The sequence below is a fragment of the Pezoporus wallicus genome, unplaced genomic scaffold, assembly GCF_028554395.1.
Source record: "Pezoporus wallicus isolate ANWC-B61680 ecotype Strahan unplaced genomic scaffold, APGP_CSIRO_Pwel_v1 contig_7113, whole genome shotgun sequence".
Classification (NCBI taxonomy): Eukaryota; Metazoa; Chordata; class Aves; order Psittaciformes; family Psittacidae; genus Pezoporus; species Pezoporus wallicus.
In genome coordinates this window covers 143,597-164,265 of record NW_026642076.1, presented here as the reverse complement: position 1 = coordinate 164,265, position 20,669 = coordinate 143,597, and the positions used below count along the sequence as shown (strand labels likewise).

General features: G+C 41.2%; 1 protein-coding gene across 2 annotated transcripts in view; it reads right to left on the bottom strand.

The window, feature by feature from the left end:
• Positions 1-342: 342 nt before the first annotated feature.
• LCP1 (lymphocyte cytosolic protein 1) overlaps positions 343-20,669 on the bottom strand; it is a 46,256-nt gene continuing 25,929 nt past the window's right edge. For both annotated transcript variants that reach the window (XM_057426932.1, XM_057426931.1), the window contains exons 2-16: positions 19,385-19,475; positions 17,482-17,633; positions 16,055-16,184; positions 15,049-15,181; positions 14,384-14,465; positions 12,335-12,500; positions 9,094-9,236; positions 7,424-7,519; positions 6,716-6,911; positions 5,949-6,027; positions 5,598-5,712; positions 4,631-4,764; positions 3,506-3,629; positions 2,046-2,170; positions 343-665 (exon numbers count right to left, since the gene is read on the bottom strand). In XM_057426932.1, the coding sequence (XP_057282915.1) occupies positions 533-665; positions 2,046-2,170; positions 3,506-3,629; positions 4,631-4,764; positions 5,598-5,712; positions 5,949-6,027; positions 6,716-6,911; positions 7,424-7,519; positions 9,094-9,236; positions 12,335-12,500; positions 14,384-14,465; positions 15,049-15,181; positions 16,055-16,184; positions 17,482-17,633; positions 19,385-19,451 (1,875 nt within the window). In that variant the 5' untranslated portion in view covers positions 19,452-19,475 and the 3' untranslated portion in view covers positions 343-532. The remainder of the gene's footprint in view (positions 666-2,045; positions 2,171-3,505; positions 3,630-4,630; positions 4,765-5,597; positions 5,713-5,948; positions 6,028-6,715; positions 6,912-7,423; positions 7,520-9,093; positions 9,237-12,334; positions 12,501-14,383; positions 14,466-15,048; positions 15,182-16,054; positions 16,185-17,481; positions 17,634-19,384; positions 19,476-20,669) is intronic.

Here is a 20,669-nt window from a genome sequence, read left to right as displayed (position 1 = left end):
TTTCCACAAAAATTTCCTAAGAGGATCCTACCATTCAAAAAATAGTCACTAGTACTTGCAGTGGCTTAGGGATACTCTTTTGTTATCCCAGGTGCAAACCGAAGGAAAGTATGGCAGAAATGCTACCAAAAGCATGAAGACATTTTCAGACGGAAGCTGTATATAACATTTCATAATCCTAAAAGCTGTTTTTATCTCCCAAAATGAAGATCTCCAGGTGAACTCTGACAGAATACCCTGGTATCCATTAATAAAAGTATGAAAACTTATTCAGGAATACAAAATAGCTATATCTAGAGAAGTGGAAAATAAGGCAAAAAAAAAAAAAAGGTCAAGCACATATTACTGTTCAAAAGAAAACATTTTCTGGATACATGTGGACACACAACTTTAGTATGATCTGGAACCGTGTTAACATTCATGCCTTTAAAGCATGAGCACCCTGCATATTCCTTGATATGGAGAAGAGCATCCAGCAGTTTGAGGGAATGAAAAGGGTGAACACCAGGCATCAGTACAAGTATTTTGTGCTTTAAACTTTCTTCATGCCTTTTCCCATAAGGCAAGCAAACACTGTCATGACCATTTTGGGTTTTACTTCAACCAGGTCTTCTGGAAGGGCATAGACTCTTGCTCCAATTTTTCTCGCCATAGAGATAGCATACCTGCAATGCAGAGGTCAAACAAGCAAGCAAATTAGCGCAGTAGTATTAATTTTCCCTCTGTTAAGAAGTTTTTTACATGATTAAAACCAGAATGAGTTGGGAACTCATTGACTCATGAAAAGTAAACTTTTCTACAGAAACATATAAGCTTCAGAGAAGACTACATTTCTACTAAAAGGTAGAACATATTCCCAGATGGTAGAACACTGATTATCTGCAGCATGGGAGACTGCAGGTTGAATTTTTGTATGAAACATTTAGTCTCCCATCCCCTGAAAGATTATCCTCACAATCAGCCGTTCTGGCCTTGCTCCCCTTCAATCTCTGTGACTCAGTCTTTACACATAAATATAAATTTATGAGGATGGAAAGCAGAAGACTGATGTTGGTGGAGATTGGAAATGTTGGTGCTGTTGGAAATCAACAGCTGATGCTGGTGCTGTTGGAAATCAACGTCCAGGGACCTTCTCTTCTGCCTGAGTCTCACCCAGAATTTGTAAACTGAGCTCCTCATCTCCCTGCTCAGAGTGCACTGTTGCACTGCTACTGGCTGTTCTATTTTTTTAACAAACAAAAACCTAGAAAATCCAGGTTCCTCCTACTGCAGAGCGCACACATTTGTGAAATTCTTGCAAAAAAATGCAGAGAAAGAGGGCTGGGACAACAGGGGTGGGGGGAGAAGAGGAAAACATCAGCAGAGGATGAAGAAATAAGTATAGTTAGAAGCACATGTGGGATTGCAAGGAAAGAAAGAGAACAGATGGTAGGAAACAGAAAGGAAAAAGAACAGTGCTATTTATAAAAATGATGGCAGCTCTGACTCTAGTTGCCACATAGCAAAACAGAAGCTAAACTGATGATGGCTGGGAGGTGATTTGTGTAACTCTGAAAGGAAAGGGAAAAGTCCCCAGCATTTGCTCTCTGCTGGATTTGCACTCAGGAGAAAAAAATCAATATCCACGTTCATAAACCCAGTTTTTCAGGCATGAATCCTGTTCTCCTGCTTCTCTCTTAAATATGCCCTTGTTCCACTTGCATGTGACTAAAGAGGTATCCTGACCTCTAATCACTGGTTTCCATGGCTCACTATTGTTGGCATTGTTCCCTGATCTCTGAAAGAGTTTTAAATTTAATAAGAGAAAATAGGGGCTTGTAAAGCCAAGTGATTTTGATCCCTTCAAGGGAATTATAAAGCAGGAATTATATATAACATCACACACTTCATTTCCATTGATAGTCTTTTTTACTGCTTAACTCCTAGCCTTCATGCTTGTAACTCTGGAGGTATTAGCTGAGGTTGGGCCAGATGAGAATGATAGCAGAGCAGTTTTCAAAGACAGAGCAGGTAACTCATGTAAGTGTCACTTGGCAGAAACATACTTAGCATTATTCAGTTTCTCCTCATCATTCAGGTCCTCTGTTTTCAAGAGGTCATATTTGATTGATCCTGGTTGAATGGCATCAATGAGATCCAGGACTGGCATGCTGGTGCTGATTTTGCTATCCTGCATAGATGAAAAATACAATTAGATGCAACAACAGAATGACAGATCTCCCATAAAGCCTGAGTCTAGGATCAAGAACAATGGACAGCTCAGTCAAATACCATTTAGATCTTCACAAAGGGCTGCTTAGCATCATCTAAGCCAGACTAAGAACCATTTAAAAGATTGATGTTTTGTTTTGTTTTTTGTTTGTTTTTTTTTTTTCCAATGGATAAGATATCACAGAATCATTTAGGTTGGAAAAGACCTTTAAGACCGAGTCTAACTGTTAACCTAACGTGGCCAAGTCCACCACTAAGCCACATCACTAAGTGCCACATCTACACATCTTTTCAGTACCTCCAGGGATGGTGACTATGCCACTTCCCTGGGCAGCCTGTTCCAATGCTTGACAATCCTTTCAGTGAAGATATTTTTCCTAACATCTAATCTATACCTCCCCTGGTGCAACTTGAGGCCATTTCCTCTTGTCCTATCACTTGTTACCTGGGACAAGAGAGATCAACACCAGTCTTGCTGCCTATTTCTCCAGGAAAATGCTGTGGGAAATGGTGTCAAAGACTTTACTAACATCTAGGTAGACAACATCCACAGCCTCTCCCTCTTCAATCAGGCAGGTCACCTTGTCATAGAATGCAATGTCATTAAAGAAAAAGATGGAGTGCTGGGCCAATGAACTTGTTTTCTGTGGGGAGATGATGCTGACACACATCTACTGATGGGAGGTGGAAGGGGACCGGCTGTGTGTCTCCTGAGCTCATTATGTGAAGTCTAATGGATCTGTCCTTGCCTCATGCAAGCTGCTGATTTACATCCACTGAGTGTTCCCCAACTTCAAAAGTGTTGCAGATGTGTTAGAAAAACTAAAAGCTCTCTGGAATTTGTCTGGCCCTTCGTTTACATGGTACCTTGCAAAATAGGGTGAGGTATCCCCGAATGGTCTACTGGATTAAAAATGTATTGTTATTGTTCTTTGTAATACTGTCATTTGTAATTGCTGTTGTTTAATAATAATTGAAACCACAGCAATTCTTGCTTAGTTCCAGGTGTCATTCCTGGCCCTGTACTTTGATTTCCAATGTCAAACTGGCATTCAAGGTGTTTCCTGTCATGTTCATATCATGTTTCTGTTAACTTTTCATCATAAAGCCCCTTGTCTAAAATCTGTATATCTGAACATGCTTTTAAAAGGGAACAAAAAATGACCAAACTATGTAGTTAACTATACAAAAAAATGTAGTATGTGCACGTATATGCATATATACATCTATATACAGGCAACATATGTAACATAACAGACACACTGGTTAAGAGATTCCTAACAAAAAAATATACCTTGAAACTGGCGATGGTTGAATTCTTCCTGGCTGCAGTCAGTGTTTCATTGACCCAGCTGACAATGATTTCATCATTGACCTTCTCTCCACCACCAATGTCTTCAAGGATGTTCAGGGTGTACCTTAAGAGGGAAGCAAAGATATCTTCCTTTGCTCAAAGTCTACCGTAACCTCAGAACCATCCTGTATGTGTGCAGCTTGACAGACATCACCCCAACAGTCCTCTTAGAACTGATATTGCCCTGCTTCCCACCCTTCAGAGCATATATGAATTACACTGTAACATGATAACTGATCTAATGGGTCTAATTCATCCCCAATTCCCTTATCACGGTGTTGCGCATGTCAAAAGTGCTTTGATTTTCAGAACTGTAAAATGTCCCTTTTAGTGGATCTTGGTGCACATAACTCATTCTCATAGCGCTTAAAAAAATGATCACTGGCTTTAAGGCCAGAAGGGAATCGTTATGCTCATCTAAGACTGACCTTCTGCATAAACACAAGCCTGGAATACTTTGCTTGTATGTCAGCATACACCTTGGAAAGACATCCAAAATTGATGGCAAGTAATCGCATCCCTAGATTAATTACCTGCCTGATAAACCTGTACCTTGCTTTATAGACTGAATTTAGTCTGTGTTCAGTTCCTAAACACTGGGTGTCTTTACGCAAAGTTATGGAGCTCTTAAACATGCACACAAACACACACATACACAGAGAATTACATTAAAATGGGGAGAGCTACTTCATTGCATCCGCTTCAGGTAGCAGATTACAAACCTTCTTCATCAACCCCTTATTTCCAGTACATTCTTCCCACTCTCTGATACAGAGACCACCAACTTATTTTTTTCTCTTTCATGCAATGAACATTTTTTCATGCTATACAGACAGTGACAATAATAATATTCTACGTGAGTTGCCTGTAAAGGCCTTGCCCACAAGATGATGTGCTTCCTGATTGCATCCCTAACTAGGAGCGAGCAAAAGGTTATTCTGTCTTTGCATATAAGCGCAAACAGAGTAGTTAGAAAGCATGTCAAGCCTTCTCAGTGATAGCAGCATGAGACTGTCACAATGCAAACTGAGTATACAGTTTGCAGTTTGTGTCTGGCTGCCATACCTTCTCATCAACTGCCAGATTAAGGCCAGTGTGAGCGTACGGTTTCCTTCATTCAGATCTTGCCCAGCGATGCCAACAAGGGAAAATTTGGCTTGATTCTTCCCCAGTTCCACTGCATAGTTGCAATTTTCAAGCTGTAAATGACAGGGTCAATTAGTGCAGCTCAAAAAAAAAAAGAAGATAAGGCACTGTTACTTTAAATTCTTTTGGTTGCTTAGTCCTGATCCTCCTGGGCAAAAAGGAGCTTTGAGGCTCTGTGACAATACAGCTGTTTGACTATCAGTAGCTGGTTCCAAAACACCATGGTAAACAGTTAACGTAGAAGGAAATGTTATACTTCACCATCAGGACCTGAAAAACTGATTTCCCTGGATAATACGAATCTATGGCTCATGGGTACATCCAACATCACAGCATTGCACTGAGATAAAGGATTAGTGTCCCAGTCAATACTGTGGTCAGTTAATCACTCTGGCTTAACTGGATGGAATTACTCATCCAGATAACTGGGAGAAAGCTTTGTATTTAGCATCAACTCTGTGATCAGTTCTTGAGGCATCTGGTCAAGAATGCTTATCATCACTGTCTTCATTTGATGTGGAGGGCAGTGATCCAGACAGCTGCGATTAAGCTGGTGCCATATGACTTACAGTGAAGATGCATTATAATTGGTGACTAAGACACTAGCAAAAGTGGCCTGCAAATACAGTTCTTAAATATTGACACCAAAGGTTCTGAGTCTTTTTTCTTTACAAATATTATTCACCTGTCAAAAGAGCCCATGAGTCAAAGGTACGTTTCTTTTTCAGGATGAATAATTATTCACTGATTAGACAAAAAAAAAATCATTTAATGTGCTGTACTTGAGACTTGAGAGCAATGCAAGTGCCCATATTGCTGTTTGAAATGATATAGACATCCTTTGAGGATAGAGCATCGCTACTGGAGCTATTCCAACTTTTTTTACCTTCTTCATGTTGCCACCCAGTTTAGGATATGGTGGTTTGTTCACTCTGTTCCAGTCTACTGGCACTTTGATCTTTTCATAGAGCTGGAAGATGACCAAGGCATCTGATAGGTCACTGAAAACAATAGAAAAGATGTATCGTTGTCCAAAGATCAGAGGAAAGGAACCCAACAAAATTATTAGTGGAGGTAAAGATAGTCTTCTATTAAAAAAAAAAAAAAAAAGCAGCAAAACAAACAAAAAAAAAGAGCATATATTCTTAATATTCTGATAGGGCCCAAAAGTTTTTGGTTTTTAAGCAATTTGGTGGCCAAATTTATTATCTGAAGAAAGTGTAATACCTCTTCTTACCTATATAAATGATTTACATGTGGATTAACACCCAGAGAGTTCATCCAGTTCCTGAACGTCCTCTCTTCCCTTGTCTCACCTAAAACAACAGATACATCAATCAACAGGCCTGCAAAACACAACGCTCCAGTAAAATAAGTGTCCTGTGATGAAACCATAACTCAGAATTTACAGTGCACTGAACCATAAACAGGAGACACTGGTTGACATGTAAAATAAGAGAGCATGGTGCAGCGCGTTATATTTCTTCATGCCCTATATATTATGGCATTTAGGCAGATTGGCCTTGAAATGCCTTCAAGAAATCAAGAACAGCCTGTGCCCTAGCATGAACAGCTTCACTATAAGGCTGAAAAAGAAGGACCTGAAGCTCAGCAAATGATCCATACAGCAGTGGCCCTGACCCCAACCCAGAGCAAGCAGGCAGCAGGTTTATGCAAGATCTGAGTTTTAAATTATACTCTCAATTAAGGGAATGCCAAATCAACCCTAATTTCAACTAACCAGCACACTCAATAGTCTGCACTGGTTCAGATATCGCACAGATATTTTTGTCTTTTAACATGCACTATCCACAGAACAGACCTCCAAAATACAAGAAGCCACATGCAGGAGAAGAGCAGCCTCCCTTTCTCCAGGCTGCCTGTGCTAATAGTGCAGTGACTATATTTGAAGGACAGGAGCTTAGGTTAACATATCATCAACTCAGAGATGGGAATACTGTGGCACTGGTGTCCAGAAACGTCCTTTATTTGCATTCCCCTCACCTTCAATAGAGCTCCAGTTGATGTCCTGGTTCTCTGGCTTATGCAGGGCAGGGTATTTGTTAAACAAGTTGGCGATGAAGGCCAAGTTTAGCTTTGGGTTCCCCCGCACAACGTCGGTGGCGGTGACGAACTGCCGGCAGCCCAACCGCTCTGCCTGCTGCAGCATGCACTCTGCTCGCTGGACATCATCCTTCTCCTGCTCCCGGAGAAAAAGGGATCATCAGCCTCACCCCATCGCCTTGCACTGCACGCGAGAACTACCCGGAGCTCAAATGGAGCTACACGTGAGGATGTTAAAGCAGGTCCTTGTTGGATTTATAACTATTTCCTTTCCCACTTTTAAAAACATCAGGTCTGTTTTCAAATGGGCTTTACCTACAATCCAGCCATTTCACCCTAATGCTTTTACAGTTATATTCCATGTAAAGGCAGATGGTTTGATGAAATTGACAAAGAAATAGATTTAAATATACTTGTTACAAGTTAGTAGTTTATCGGTGTCATTCAATGGTTGTTTCAGTTTCAGCAATAATATCTAATGAAAACACACCATTTAATTCATTGAAAGCTTTGATTTCTGAAATACAAGATCAGGTTGCAATGCTCAAAAGAGTTTCCTTGTTCTGGCATCCCAGCGCAACTCTGTGTTGGCCAGCAATGCAAGTGAAAGAAAATATCGGCATTTACTCTAAACTTATCTCATTTTACCCTTAATCCTGACATGTCAATAGTAATAGCCGGAATGCCTTCTTCATCTCCCTTGGGGGCAACCTGGTTCAGCAGATGGTAATAAGCTCTTGAGTCCTGTGACAGACAAAGAAATTAAAGGGAGGAAAAATTACATCTAAGGCTCAGGTACTGCATGCCAATGCTCCTCTGAACAATGTGCCTGCATGCTTCATTTTTATTGCATCAATCTTTGGGCTACGTAATTAAATTAATTAAGCTGGAAGCATTTAGCAGTTCCTACTTTATGCTGTATTTACCAGATCTATTTCTTCCCCAAGCCAATATATATATATGCTGCAGAATGCTCAGCGCCTGAGACAAAATGCTGTGTGTTGCACTTACTTACAAAAAGGACGGAAACAACAAAAAGGACAGCAACAACAAAAAGGTATTAGAATTGGCTTAATCTGAACATTAAATTAGAGATAAGAAAATGCATACCTTTATAATGCTGTAGAAGTCAGGCTGCTGAGCATTTAATAAAAGAAAATGCAGAAGGAGAAAGCAGATGTTTAAAGCGGATTTCAAAGCAACGCTGGAACAGTTATGGAAAAGAAAGCATAGTTTTCAAGGACAAAAGTTAAACCCAACAACAGTATCAGCATTTTTCAGGCAAGAGGGCAGGAAAAAGACAAGGATTTAACATGTTGTATCTAATCTTTTGTGAAATGTAATGTTACTTCCACGTATGGAAAATATTAATCTCACTTCAGTAATAACTCAAACAAGTGAAAACAAAGCTACATGTTAGTATGTAGGGACTTGACTAACTAACTCAACTAATACTCTTCAAAATACAGCTTTTGCCATGCTATGGTGGGAGCAGGCAGGTCGGGTCACGACTGGTGAGGCTGGTGTGCTGGCCATCCCCTGGCTTTCCTGGAAGCTCAGACACCCTCCACTACAGCCCTAGGATGCTGGCCGTGCCTCACACTGTAGCTTTAGCATCTGAAACTCACCAGAATGCACCACTGAGGTTCAGATATATTTGCATAGGAAGAATAAATATCCTACAGAAAAAGCTCTGCTGAAATTTGCACTCATGAGCCCGTGAAGTCCCAAGTACATGACATATGCCGCATGAACTAGAGACCCATCCTTGCAAGTGCCTTCCTATCTAGCTATATTATTTTGAATAGTCCCACTGAACTAAAATGTGGAGGTGAGTGCGTGCAGGGATATAGCAAAGGCTGGGACACAGGAGCACGTAACCCAGGTGCTGTACTGAAGGAAAGATCAAGTGAAGGAATTGGAAGATCCCCATCCTCTTCTACACCTAGTTACATGTCTGGGTAAGGTCTAACTTTTACAGACTAAAGCCAGGTCAAGAGGCATTCAAGGACTTTTGGGAAGGAAAGCAATAGAGACGGGGAGCTGAAATTACAGTGGTAGAGTCTATACACTATGTTCAGAACCAGCAGCCATTTTGTTCCTAGGCATGTGGTGTGCTGGGGCTTTGAGGTCAGGAGGAGGAATACTACTAAGAAGAAAGGTAAACCACACTAAAATGATTTTATTTGCCTGGCCCCATATATTTGGCAGAGCAGTCTCAGCTGCTTGGATTGGTTCAGTGAACAATCCCCTTTTGGAGAAGAGGGATTTGAATGTGGAGCTGCTGGTTTGCTATTGTTGGTCAGTGTTTCTCATACCTTGATGTCTGAGCTGAAGTTGCTGACTTTGTTGCATCCTGCATTCTCCAGGTGATAGTTTGCCCATCTCAGCAGCAGTTCCTCTGGAGACAACTTCATCAGATCCTCCAGGCTCTCTCCTTCTCTCAGAAGAGCGATCAAGGCTAAGCAGGACAGACAGAGAAAAATAATGATGTGAATACTTACAGAGGAGAATGTATAACTATTTTCTCTCAAATTTTGAAATCCTAGTTTCTAAAAGAAAGGGACCAAAGTGTTGCCAAAATTCAAGATAAGTTAGCATGACAGAAGACATAAAGAGGAAAAGGGTTTCATCAATAAAATGGGGACAAGGCTGTTAGTTGTGGATCTAGTAGTGGATGAAATAGAAGCACAAACCAAATTCAGTGTGCTCTAAGAACTACCCTATTTCCTTGCCTCAGATCTTAATTAAAATACAATCATAGAATTGTAGACTAGTTTAGGTTGGAAAGGACCTTTAAAGGTGTTGTGGTTTAAACCCAGTCAGGTAATTCGTTCACTCACTCCCCCCCTTCTTGCCCTCCCCCTACTCCTGGAGGGACAGAGAGGAGAATCGAAAAGAATGCAACTCCCATGGGTTGAGATAAGAACAGTTTAGTAACTAAGGTATAACACAGATCACTGCTGCTACCACCATCTAGTCCAACCCCCCTGTAATGAACAGGGACATCTTCAGCTAGATCAGGTTGCTCAGAGCCCTGTCCAACCTGACCTTGAACACTTCCAGGGATGGCACATCCACCATCTCTCTTTGAAACATGTTCCAGTATTTCAGCACCCTCACTGTAAAAAATTTCTTCCTTATATCTAGTCTAAATCTACCATCTTTTATTTTAAAACCATTGCCCTTGTCCTATCACAACAGGCTGTGCTACAGTGTTTATCCCCATCTTTCTCATAAGCCCCCTTTAAGTACTTCAGGCTGCTGAAGTCTCCCTGAAGCCTTCTCTTCTACTGACTGAAGAACCCCAACTCTCAGCCTTTTCTCATGGAGAGATGCTTCAGCCTTCTGAACATTTCTGTTGCCCTCTTCTGGACCCACGGCAACAGTTCCATATATTTTCTGTTCTGAGGGTTCCAGAGCTGGATGCAGTAATATTGAGCATAGGGGCAAGATGGGAATGAAAAAATGAACAGAGCTTTTGCAGCTTAGATAAAATCTCAGTAGCATTTATGCTGAAACTGGATCCACACAGGTATTCTGGAGAACTTGCACATAACTTCATGAGCTCATGGGCCAGTAGGGTTAACTCATCTGTCAATTGGAGAAGATATCTTGTTTATATAAAATACTAGCGTATAGGAGAAAGAGGCAGGAGGGAAGGATCAACCCTCGTAAATGCAGGATTCCTTGAAAGAAATATGGACTTGCTACAGAAAGGAAATTATATCTAGAGTTCCACAGATAATTTGATATAGGGTACTATGGGGTTAAACTGAACCAGAAGGGGATAACAAAAGGATTTGGAAGTGGATGGTGTATTTTATGAAGAGAGAAACATCAACACTGAAGTAGGGTGAAGAAGGATTCTTGTGGAGGTGGATCATAGGTTGATATTTGGATTAATGTTTTCATCTCTTTTACATCAATTACCTTGGCACATATACTAGCAACATGCTAAAAATTTGATGATGATTTTCACTAGGTGGCATAGTCAATACAGGGGATGATCAGGAAATCAGACAGAAAGAACTAGATGACAGTAATAAAAAATGGAATGTAGTTTAATAGTGCCGTGTTCAAAGACATTCACTAGGGAATTAATATAAATAACTGCTATGAGCTAAAAGCTTATATGAACAGAGGATGAGAGCAACTTGAGTGTATTAAATGTCTTCTGAGCTACTCTGAGCCAGCATGTGATATGGCCAGGGGAAACCCAAACATGGTATTAGTGCATGCCACGTATTTCCCATAGAGGTTGGGATGTATTACTGCCTTGATACCATGTGCTTATGAGAGCTCATTGGAAATACAGTGTCCCATAGTCAAGGGTTATCAGGACAAGACAGAACCTGAAAAGAAATCAAAATTATCTTGGCTTGTCTATCCTGACAAATTTAAATCTGAGATGAGAATGAAGGAGAAAATACCATAAATGGAAAAATAGCTTTTAAGCAGGGTATGGCTACCTATAAAGGATGGGAAGTGATGGCTCTGGCTATGGAAGGGATAGAAATCTGCAAGGGGTGAAGCAATGAAGGTAACACCTGCACAGGAACTGGAGGAAAGCAGTGTCACTGTTGGTTGAGCAGACTATCCAGAGGTGGAGGAAAGAAAGCAGCAAGGTAAGGTGCCATGTGGATCGCATGTACATAATCACAGCCTCACACTGAAAATACTCCACAGAGAAATCTGGCATTGGTAAGACACAACTGGAATGCTGTGTCCAGCCTAGGGCTTCCCAGTACAGGAGAGGCATTGGCAAACTGCAGGAAGTTTAGTGGAGAGAAGCCAAGAAGATTCAGCTGCAGTACATGATATATGAGAAGAGGATGAGAAAACTAAGATTGTTTAGCCTGAAAAGAGGTCTGAGAAAGGAATAAGTATTATCTCCAACAGCAGAGGGGCCACAATTGCATTTTCCCAGTATGCACAGCAAAAGAATGAGAAGTTGCAGTCACAAGGTGCAGGAAAGAAAATTCCAGCTAGATGTAAGGGGAAAAAAAAAAAATCACAAGAGTGGTTGGGCTCTGGAATAAGCTGCCCAGAGAGCACTGGAAAAGGCCCTGAACAACCTCACCTAACCTTGAGATGGTACAGCTTGAATTGGGTGGCTGGGTGGCTGAACCAGAAGACATTCAGGGTGGACCTCCCGAGGTTCCTTCTAGCCTAAATTAGTCTCTGATCCTATAATTCTGATTTCATAAAGAAAGAGGAGATGTTTGACAATCAAGAGCAAGAAAAGAGCAAAGCTTTCTAAATGCAGTGCAGCATTTCCTTATCCCAGATTTAATACCAAAACACCAATATACCTGGGTGTAGACCATCATTCCTGACCCAATGAGCATGAAACTCGCTCTGCACATACAAGCCTGCATGTAGCCTTGGACTTTGGAGTGCTGGAACTTGCGAAGAGCAAGGGAAATCAGCACAGGCAAGAAGACAGGCAAAAAATACTTGAAGAAAAAATTAAATCAAGATTTTTTTAAAAAGAACTTTATCCTAAAGGCTGTTCAGTGATAATAGTAGAACACTGAAATGAAGAGCCATACATACCTTCATTCCTGCTGATCTCTATGTCAGCAAAGAGTCCAATTTTAATGACTTGCCATAAAAGACCCAACACGAGGTAAGGTTTCCCTTCTTTTAAGTCTTCAGCTCCAATGTTAACAACATGGCACCCAATGGCTGAAGCAGAGTTCAGGGCGAGGTTCAGATTTTCCTAGGGAAAAAAGAGAACTTCTGAATGATGCAGCAACTGGAGAACTGAGGATACAGGAAGGGAGGACAGACAAAACCAGTGAGATAAACAAGTAGTTTCACTGTGAAGGCATTTATGTACACAGAATCACAGAATCATAGAAACATAGAATCATAGAACAGTTTGGGTTGGAAAGAACTTTCAAAGGTCACCTAGTCCAACCCTCCTGCAATAAACAGGGACATATTCAGCTAGATCAGGTTGTTCAAAGCCCTGTCAAACCTGGCCTTGGATGTCTCCAGGGACGGTGCAGCCATCACCTCTCTGGGCAACCTGTGCCAGTTTTTCACCACCCTCATTGTAAAAAGTTTCTTCCTTCTATCTAGTCCTAATCTACCCTCTTTTAGTTCAAAACCATTACCCTTGTCCTATCACAACAGGCCCTGCTAAAAAGTTTGTCCCCATCTTTCTTATAAGCCCCCTTTAAGTATTGAAAGTTCTGGGTTCCAATGTGAAGATGGAAAGGAGCTCTTTGGCAAAGGTGAAAGACACCATGTCACAAGGCATTGGAGCTCAGACCATACAGCCGTATTCAGAGATGTCTGGGCTCAGTCCTGGTTATCAAACCCAGGCTCTCCTTACAGCTAATGCATAGGCAGATGCTCAAGCGCAGCCTTAGCTTTAGCATGGGGCAAGCTATCCACCTGTGTCTTGCACACATGGAGAAATAAGGGAGCTACAACCCAATCAGCTATCAGATATTCCAGGCTCATCTCTCTTTAAGCAGTATGCAAAAGACCTAATACCTGAGATAGAAATAAGTTGCTAGCTAGCAATGTGTATAACCAGCGTATGTCATAGGAGTCAGTATGGTTGAACCTGCTGGGTTTTCAACCTTGACATTCAGCCAAGGTCAGAACTGATCAAGTCTAGATATCTTCTCCATGCTCCAAAATCCATAATCTGGAGCATGGAGTCCTGGCCTGGGAGCATCCAATGGAAGTGGAGGGATTCTGTCATTCACAGTGAGGGGCAGAAAGAAACTGATGTTTCAGGAACATTATGTTCCTTTGCCATTTCCTTCCCATTTATAAAAAAGGGTATAAGAAAATCTGGTCTGCACTATTCAGAAAGGTGACTTGGTAAACACAGGGCAAGTAGAGAGGGCAAAGAAGCCTGGAAAATATAATTTATCACATAGCTCTGCAATTTTTCACATGAATTTCATCACCACTGGCATGACAGAGATTTGATTAGATACAAAATGCAGAGAGAGACATAGTGCAAATTCTCATAAGGTAGAAATATTGGAGCATTTCCAATTAATTACCTTTTCTCCACCAGAGAGCTTTAAAAGGGTTAAGTTAAAGTAGAAGCTTTATTGATCAAATCATGTCTATGTGTGACAGGGATCGATCTGAGCTGCATCACTAAGCTATGCTGCTGACCAAAATGATTACAACTGAAAAATGTGGTATACAGCATAAAAATCCAATTTAATGGCTTCTGAGCTTATTTGAGCCTGGCTAATGTTCCATCAAATCAGAGTAGCTGAGGGCTAAACTGGGTTAGGTTTGTATCTCTTCCATATATCTATTTATATTCTGTATCCAGATATGTAGGTGCTGTTCCTATAAAAATATATCTCTACGTATTGTTGTGTGAACTGGTAAACATAATATATTGGGCAAACACAAACACAGTTTGTTCAGTCAGATTGCTCATATATTTGGAAAGAAACAAATATAAATCTTCATGGTTTTAGGATGTGGACCTGAACATCTCCCTTTGCCATAAAAAACTTTGATTGTGTTAGGCAGGACCGCGGTATCTCCAGCCTTTGTGCTAAGTGATTATATCAAAGCATCCAAAGGGGAAAAGCAAAGAATCTTGTATTTTAGTACCTGTATTGTGAAGGGTGTGAGTTTCTTTTTGTTGATTGTTCTCTCATCAATGGTATCTGGCACTGAGAAATTGATCATCTTACTGGAAATAAAAGAAGAAACAACAAGAAATACATTACTAGATATGTGAACACAAAATACAGATACAGTTTTTATCACTATGCTGTAGGACAAGTCAAAGAGTTGGAGTGTTACTGAAAAAATATAGATAGCCTCTGTTTTCCCAGGTACACACAGGCATGCATGCAAGAAATTCTTCTGGGTCATGCAGATTGTACTATAGGTGTGAGGCAAAGAATGCGACAAGGTGAAGTTGTGTGAGAAGTTTATTGTGCAGAAAATTTCTGTGAAAGCACTCACTATCTTTTGCTGCTTTGTGTGAACCCCCAAAAATCCTTGCACAAAAATAAACCCAAGTGACTCCTCAAATTTCACTGAACTCATCTTATTGCAAGGGCCCATAGGAAAGGAGAAACTCTCATTTAACACAAAAGAAGCTTTATATTTGTGAAGATAAAAGAAGGAAAATCCCCTAGCATTATTAAGGCCCTGAATCTGCAAAGATGCGTGATCTTAATGTAAGGTCAGTAGCTTCCCATTAAGCAGGGATGTGAGTTTCTGCAGGCTCATGGTTCCCAGTTGTGAGAAAGATAGGTATTATTTACCAAAGCACTATGCCATCACCAACTGCCTGGAAGAGGTCATCTGTTTCTGGATTCATCGGGACCACATGCTTACAGTCAGGGTCTTTCTCAAGGGCTTTATTAATCCAGTTGACAAAGGCATACTTTTCTTCCTCTGTGAACACAACATCAAATCAATCAGTTTGCTGTTGCAATACTTTTACCATCATTTCATTTACAAAAGCAGAACTTCTGGGGGAGAAGACTCACCCACCAGTATGATTGGAAGAATTTTTTGATCCGTCTGACTAATCAACAAACTCCCACAAGGGAAGAATGCTGAGGAGACAGGCAAATGAGCTGAAGGCAGCAATGAGCTTGGGCTGGTTAATGCTCCTTCCATACTCCCTCTCACTGACTGGGGTTGCTTAGTGCCATGAGAACAGGTGTATTATAGAGACTGGTAATGAAGTTCATGTGATTCAACTATATGTTGCAGCTGCTATGCTCTGCTAAGTGTAATATGTAGTTGCACCACAATTTTAATGCATTGTTGTATCATTTTGCTAAATTAAAATCCCATGTAACTTCAAGTAAGTTTAAATAGTGAATTCTGTATTGTATATTACACCCTTCACATGTTAAATATCTAGAAGAGCCTGTCCAGGATTGGAGTCTCCCAAAGAGTATTCAGAGGGTAGTGGGCAAATATTCCCTATAGTCCAGCAGGGCTACCCTGTACCAGCAGCATTTGCAGGGGCTCCAGTAACTCAGAGGTGTCCTCTGTGCTCAGATGGGTGGAGACCTTGGAAGCATTTGTGATGGTGTGCTCCCCTCACCCCCAACCTGACCTTTATTTCCTCTCTATAACTCTGCTCAAGTGACAACCGTCAGAGACAGTGGTAGTGGGTCGTGATGGCTATATCAGAATCATATCAGAAGTGGATACAGGGGAGACAAGTAACAACACAATAGCCAAGGGTAATCTGAATCACTGCTGCAACATACTTGTTCCTAGTTGCTGTCAGTGTAGGTCAGCTGTACCTACCGGAGTAAGAGTGTTGCGTGCCAGCACTGGACTGCTCGGATGTCCCACCGATGGCACAGATCCCCTCCTTTTTGTTGATTTGCTTTCGGAACGACTTAGCAACATCATCACTCTTCAAGTTTTGGAAAATCTTTCAAACACGAGAGACAATTATAAAATTTCAGAGAATTAAACCAGTTTGCTCTTGGGCCATGAGACACATCCTCTCTGCTTCATGCAGAGGGAAGCACAGCTTGTGTATTATTCACTGGGTTTCTGTGTAAAATTTGTGTATCTGCCGTGGCAGAAAAGGATCATAAAAAACTTCTACGTTCTATGCGAACAAAGACCAGCTAAGTAACAGAAATGTATATGGTATGAAACCATGGAGCTAAAATGTACAGGAGGAGGGCCTTTAACAATTTTGGTTTGAAGAAAGGACAAGCAAAAATCTACTTCTCCACCCAGAGGGAAATTCTGCTTTAGTATTTGGTTTTACCCCACTTCAGGCCAGAAAAAGAAGAAGAAAATGCTCCATAAAGTTTTCAGTTTCAATCTGATGAAAGTTTTTGTAACCATTGTCCTGGGTTCAGCAGTAGCAGTCATTTTTCTCCTTCTTAGTAGCTGGTGCAGTGCTGTGTTTTTGACTTTCAGCCTGGGAACAGCACTGATAACAGCAATGTTTTTAGTTGCTGCTCAGTAATGTTTACCCTGACCAAGGACTTTCTGAGTCTCATGCTCTGCCACGGAGGAGGGGAAGCTGGGAAGAAGCAGAGACAGGACTCCTAACCCAGAGTAGCCAAAGAGGTATTCCATAACACAGCACGTCGTGCCCACTATATAAACTGGGAGGATTTACCCGGAAGGCCCAGATCACTGCTCAGGTTGGGCTGGGTATCGGTCGGTAGGTGGTGAGCGGTTGTATTCTCTTCTGTTGTTATTTCCCTTATCATTGTTATTATTGGTGGTAGCAGTAGTGATTTGTGTTATACCTTAGTTACTGGACTGTTTTTTATCTCAACCCGTGGGAGTTACATTCTTTTGATTCTCCCCCCTCGTACCTCCAGGAGCAGGTGAGGGGATGAAGGGGGAGAGTGAGCGAGCGGCTGCGTGGTTCTGGGTTACTGGCTGGGCTTAAACCATGACAGCCATCTAGCCAGAACATAAACCTTTTTCAACTCATAACTGTAAAACTGTATCCAGCTAAATCAACCAAACTGAAAGATATGAAGTATATTCAATATGCAGCAGCGTTCATGTAACTTGTCCCAGTTAATTGAAGGATTTCTAGTTGGATTACTTCTTTCTTTCATCTTTTCCAGTGAGGGGACTCCTTGGATACCCCTGTGGGTACCCCCATGGATACCCATGAGGCCCTGTGCCCTGTGCTTGTGCCTCTCATGTGCCCTAGGGAGCATCTTGAGTATTCTGCATGGCATCTTACTTACTGAAATAAACTCATCAAAACTGATCCTGCCATCCCCCGTGGTTGTCAAATTTTGAATGAGTTCTCTGGCTTTATATCCTGGGAGAGGGAGATTGGCTGCTTTCAACACATCTGTTAAATCGTTGGTATGGATGAAGCCATTCCCACTGACATCTGCAACGATTCAAGGAAACATTTATATTCTACATCAGCCCAATGAAATGTACAAACAAAAAAGGCTGTTGCATTTATTTTACCTGGGGAAGGGTATGTTATATATAAAAAATTGTTATCCTGAAACCCGGTATTTTCAACCACTGTTCTGTCATTCACACCCAAAAAATAATTACTATCACCAAACAAAACCCGACAGTGATGAATTTATGTTTTAGACATACAGCAGTACCTTAACAAAGCTAGGTTTAGATGCATGTAATTACTTTCTGATGTTATATATAGACAAACATAATTTAAAGAGGGAGTATCCTGTCTACAGAACAGCTAAAGAGAATGGAATTCATGCTGTACAAAGTTCCACTTTACGCATGCATATATTCACAGGTATAACGTGATTTTGGCCTATTTCCAATATCATCAGAAGTCATGAGTTTAGAGGTTTGGAACTGCATATGGTCATCCTTAAAATAAAAACTTGGGCATTTCTCTGAGATGGTGCTGAACAGATAATCCTGCTGAGCCAGCTGCAAGATCTGGGGTAGGATTTTATGAGATCACCAATACAGTTTAAATAGTTCTTTCTTTGCCAGTTTGTGTAAATCTCCACAGACAAAAAAGAAAACTGAATCTATCGCATGGAGAGGCTTTGTTGAAAAGCCATGCTTATGTACATGGTCATTTACATATATATGTTTTTATGCTTACATATTTGTGTTTGTGTTTTATGTATCTGTGTGTTTCCTGTTCTGCAGATTCTTTTCCCCCAGCCCAAAGGCTGAGGTGATCTCAAAGAGGCATGTGTTAATTTCCTGTGTGGTAAATTGCAACATGAGCTGCTCATTGCATGTGGCAAAAAGGCACTTGTCTTTCAGCATCAGTAGCATGGATCAATGTAGATTGCAAAAGGCATCCTATCTATTTCTGAAGTCATACAACAAAAGGGTCTGGACTTGGAGAAGGAAATGTCTGGGAGAGGAACGAGAGTTTCCTTCCAGTGTTTGCCTTGTCAGTGCCTTGGGTGTATGTGGCACACAGTGACCACATGTTTAAGATTGCCAGCCTGGACTACTGTGTGCTCAGAAATGAAACAACCGTCGCCTGAAACAGCAAGGACAACTGATTAACACATAATCCAGTGAGGCTGACGGATCTGCTAATAAAAGTTAAGTGAGCTGTGAGAGGTACAAGGACCTCTTCTTAGAATCTGGGTAGACAGGGATGGTCTGCATGACTTTAAAGGAGACAAATCAGACGAGACCTTTAAAGTCTTGGAAAGGAAAAGCATACTTTAAAAATTTATGTGTCTTGAAAGGTCATAGTAAAGGGATTACAAATTTTGTGGCCATTTGCACATTTGTCCTCTCCAGACTTTCCCTCCCCAAAGTAAGCAATTTCCACTAAAATAAAAACTTTTTGCTTTCCAAATACTTTGTCAGGAATAAACAATATTCTTAGGAAAAGACATGAGAGTATTTCCAACATGGTTTTCTGTACAGCTTTGGAGGTTATTTCATAAGCCACTCATTGCCATGCCATCTGTCTCTGGTCAGAAGCCATTGCTCTGCAGCGTGCTGATGTGGTTTCATCTAGGAGGCCTGTAGTGGCAGGAAAAGGACTTTCTGTGGTCTCTGTGATATAGCAGATCAGCACTGGAGTGAAGGACCATTTCCTTATGAAAAACCAGTACATGAGAAAAGAGCTTGCCATGGCTTCACACTTCTGCAGCGTTTCCTGTTTGCTGTACCCACCAACTTTGCTGAAAGCCTCTTGTAGCTCTGCCATCTCCTCCTCTGAGAAGTGTGCTGTTGATGCCATTTCTTACTTCTCTGAGTGGCAGGTCTGCAAAAAGAAAGCACTTGGTTTTATTTGGTACCTTTTGGGGTTTATAGTTGTGATGAAAAAGAGAGGGTTTCAATTGGATTTTCAATGTCTTGGAGCAGCTCCCCATAGCTGAAAGCCCAGCTCTTCTCTGCATCCTAAAATCAAGTGAAGGAGTTAAATCTTCATACATGTGATACAAATCCATGTCCCTGCTGGTGTTTTGCCAGGCCCTGCTCAAATCCAAACATTTTTTGTTTAAATGCTAATTTAATTGGAATTAAATCCTATATCTCCTCCCTTTTGTTTCTCATGGGGAACGCGGATAAAACCATGCTCATTCTTGTTATTCCCCTTTTGAAAGAACAGTTCACCTTGTGCTTCGTCAGCAGCGCTGGCGAAGAAGCAGCGGCCCTGTCTGCCCCCAGGCCTCTGGGCTGGAGCCCTCCATTATTTGCACTGGGATATTTCCACTGCCTACCCTTGGATACCTAATGAGAAGCTGGCTACCTTTATGAGATGAATAGATGCAGGGAGGGAGGGAGGGAGGGAGGGAGGGAGGGAGAGAAGCTCCTTCACAGAGTGTTCAGAGCAACCAGGTCAGGCTTCCTTGAGGGCTACTTCTCTTCCTGGTTATGGGGAACATTTAGGGACTTGCCCTTCAAGGTATCCAAGTGCCTGAGGCTGGATGGCACTTTAGGAATAGGTGGCTGGAAGTTTTCCTGCCTTTCCTCTCATCAAAGATATAAAGCAGGAAGAAGGATTAGACTTTCCCTTTCTACACACTTTTCTTAATAAACAGAAAGTTTACATCCATTCATCACATCATTTAATACACTGCCAGAAAATACACATTATACCCCTCTGCTTTTTCATGCACCTACTCTCCCTTGCATCTATTCCTGAGGAAACTGTTAATGAGATGAACTATCTATTATTCTATATTTGTGAGAATGACTCTAGTGTCCTATGTCTCTTTAAGAATTAATTAACCAAGCAACTATTTAAATAGAATAGAATGGAAACCTGAGTTGGCCCTGGAAAGTCGTTGCTGTAGCTACAGTGTTCAAATGAGGAAAAGCAAATACCTGAAATACCTCATTCCTAGACTAAAACAAGCATTGCATCCTGGAGGCTTGGATTCCAAACTTTATAGAAAGATATACATAGATAATGTAAAATATTACAGATGTGCTCTAGCTCTCTACAGAGACA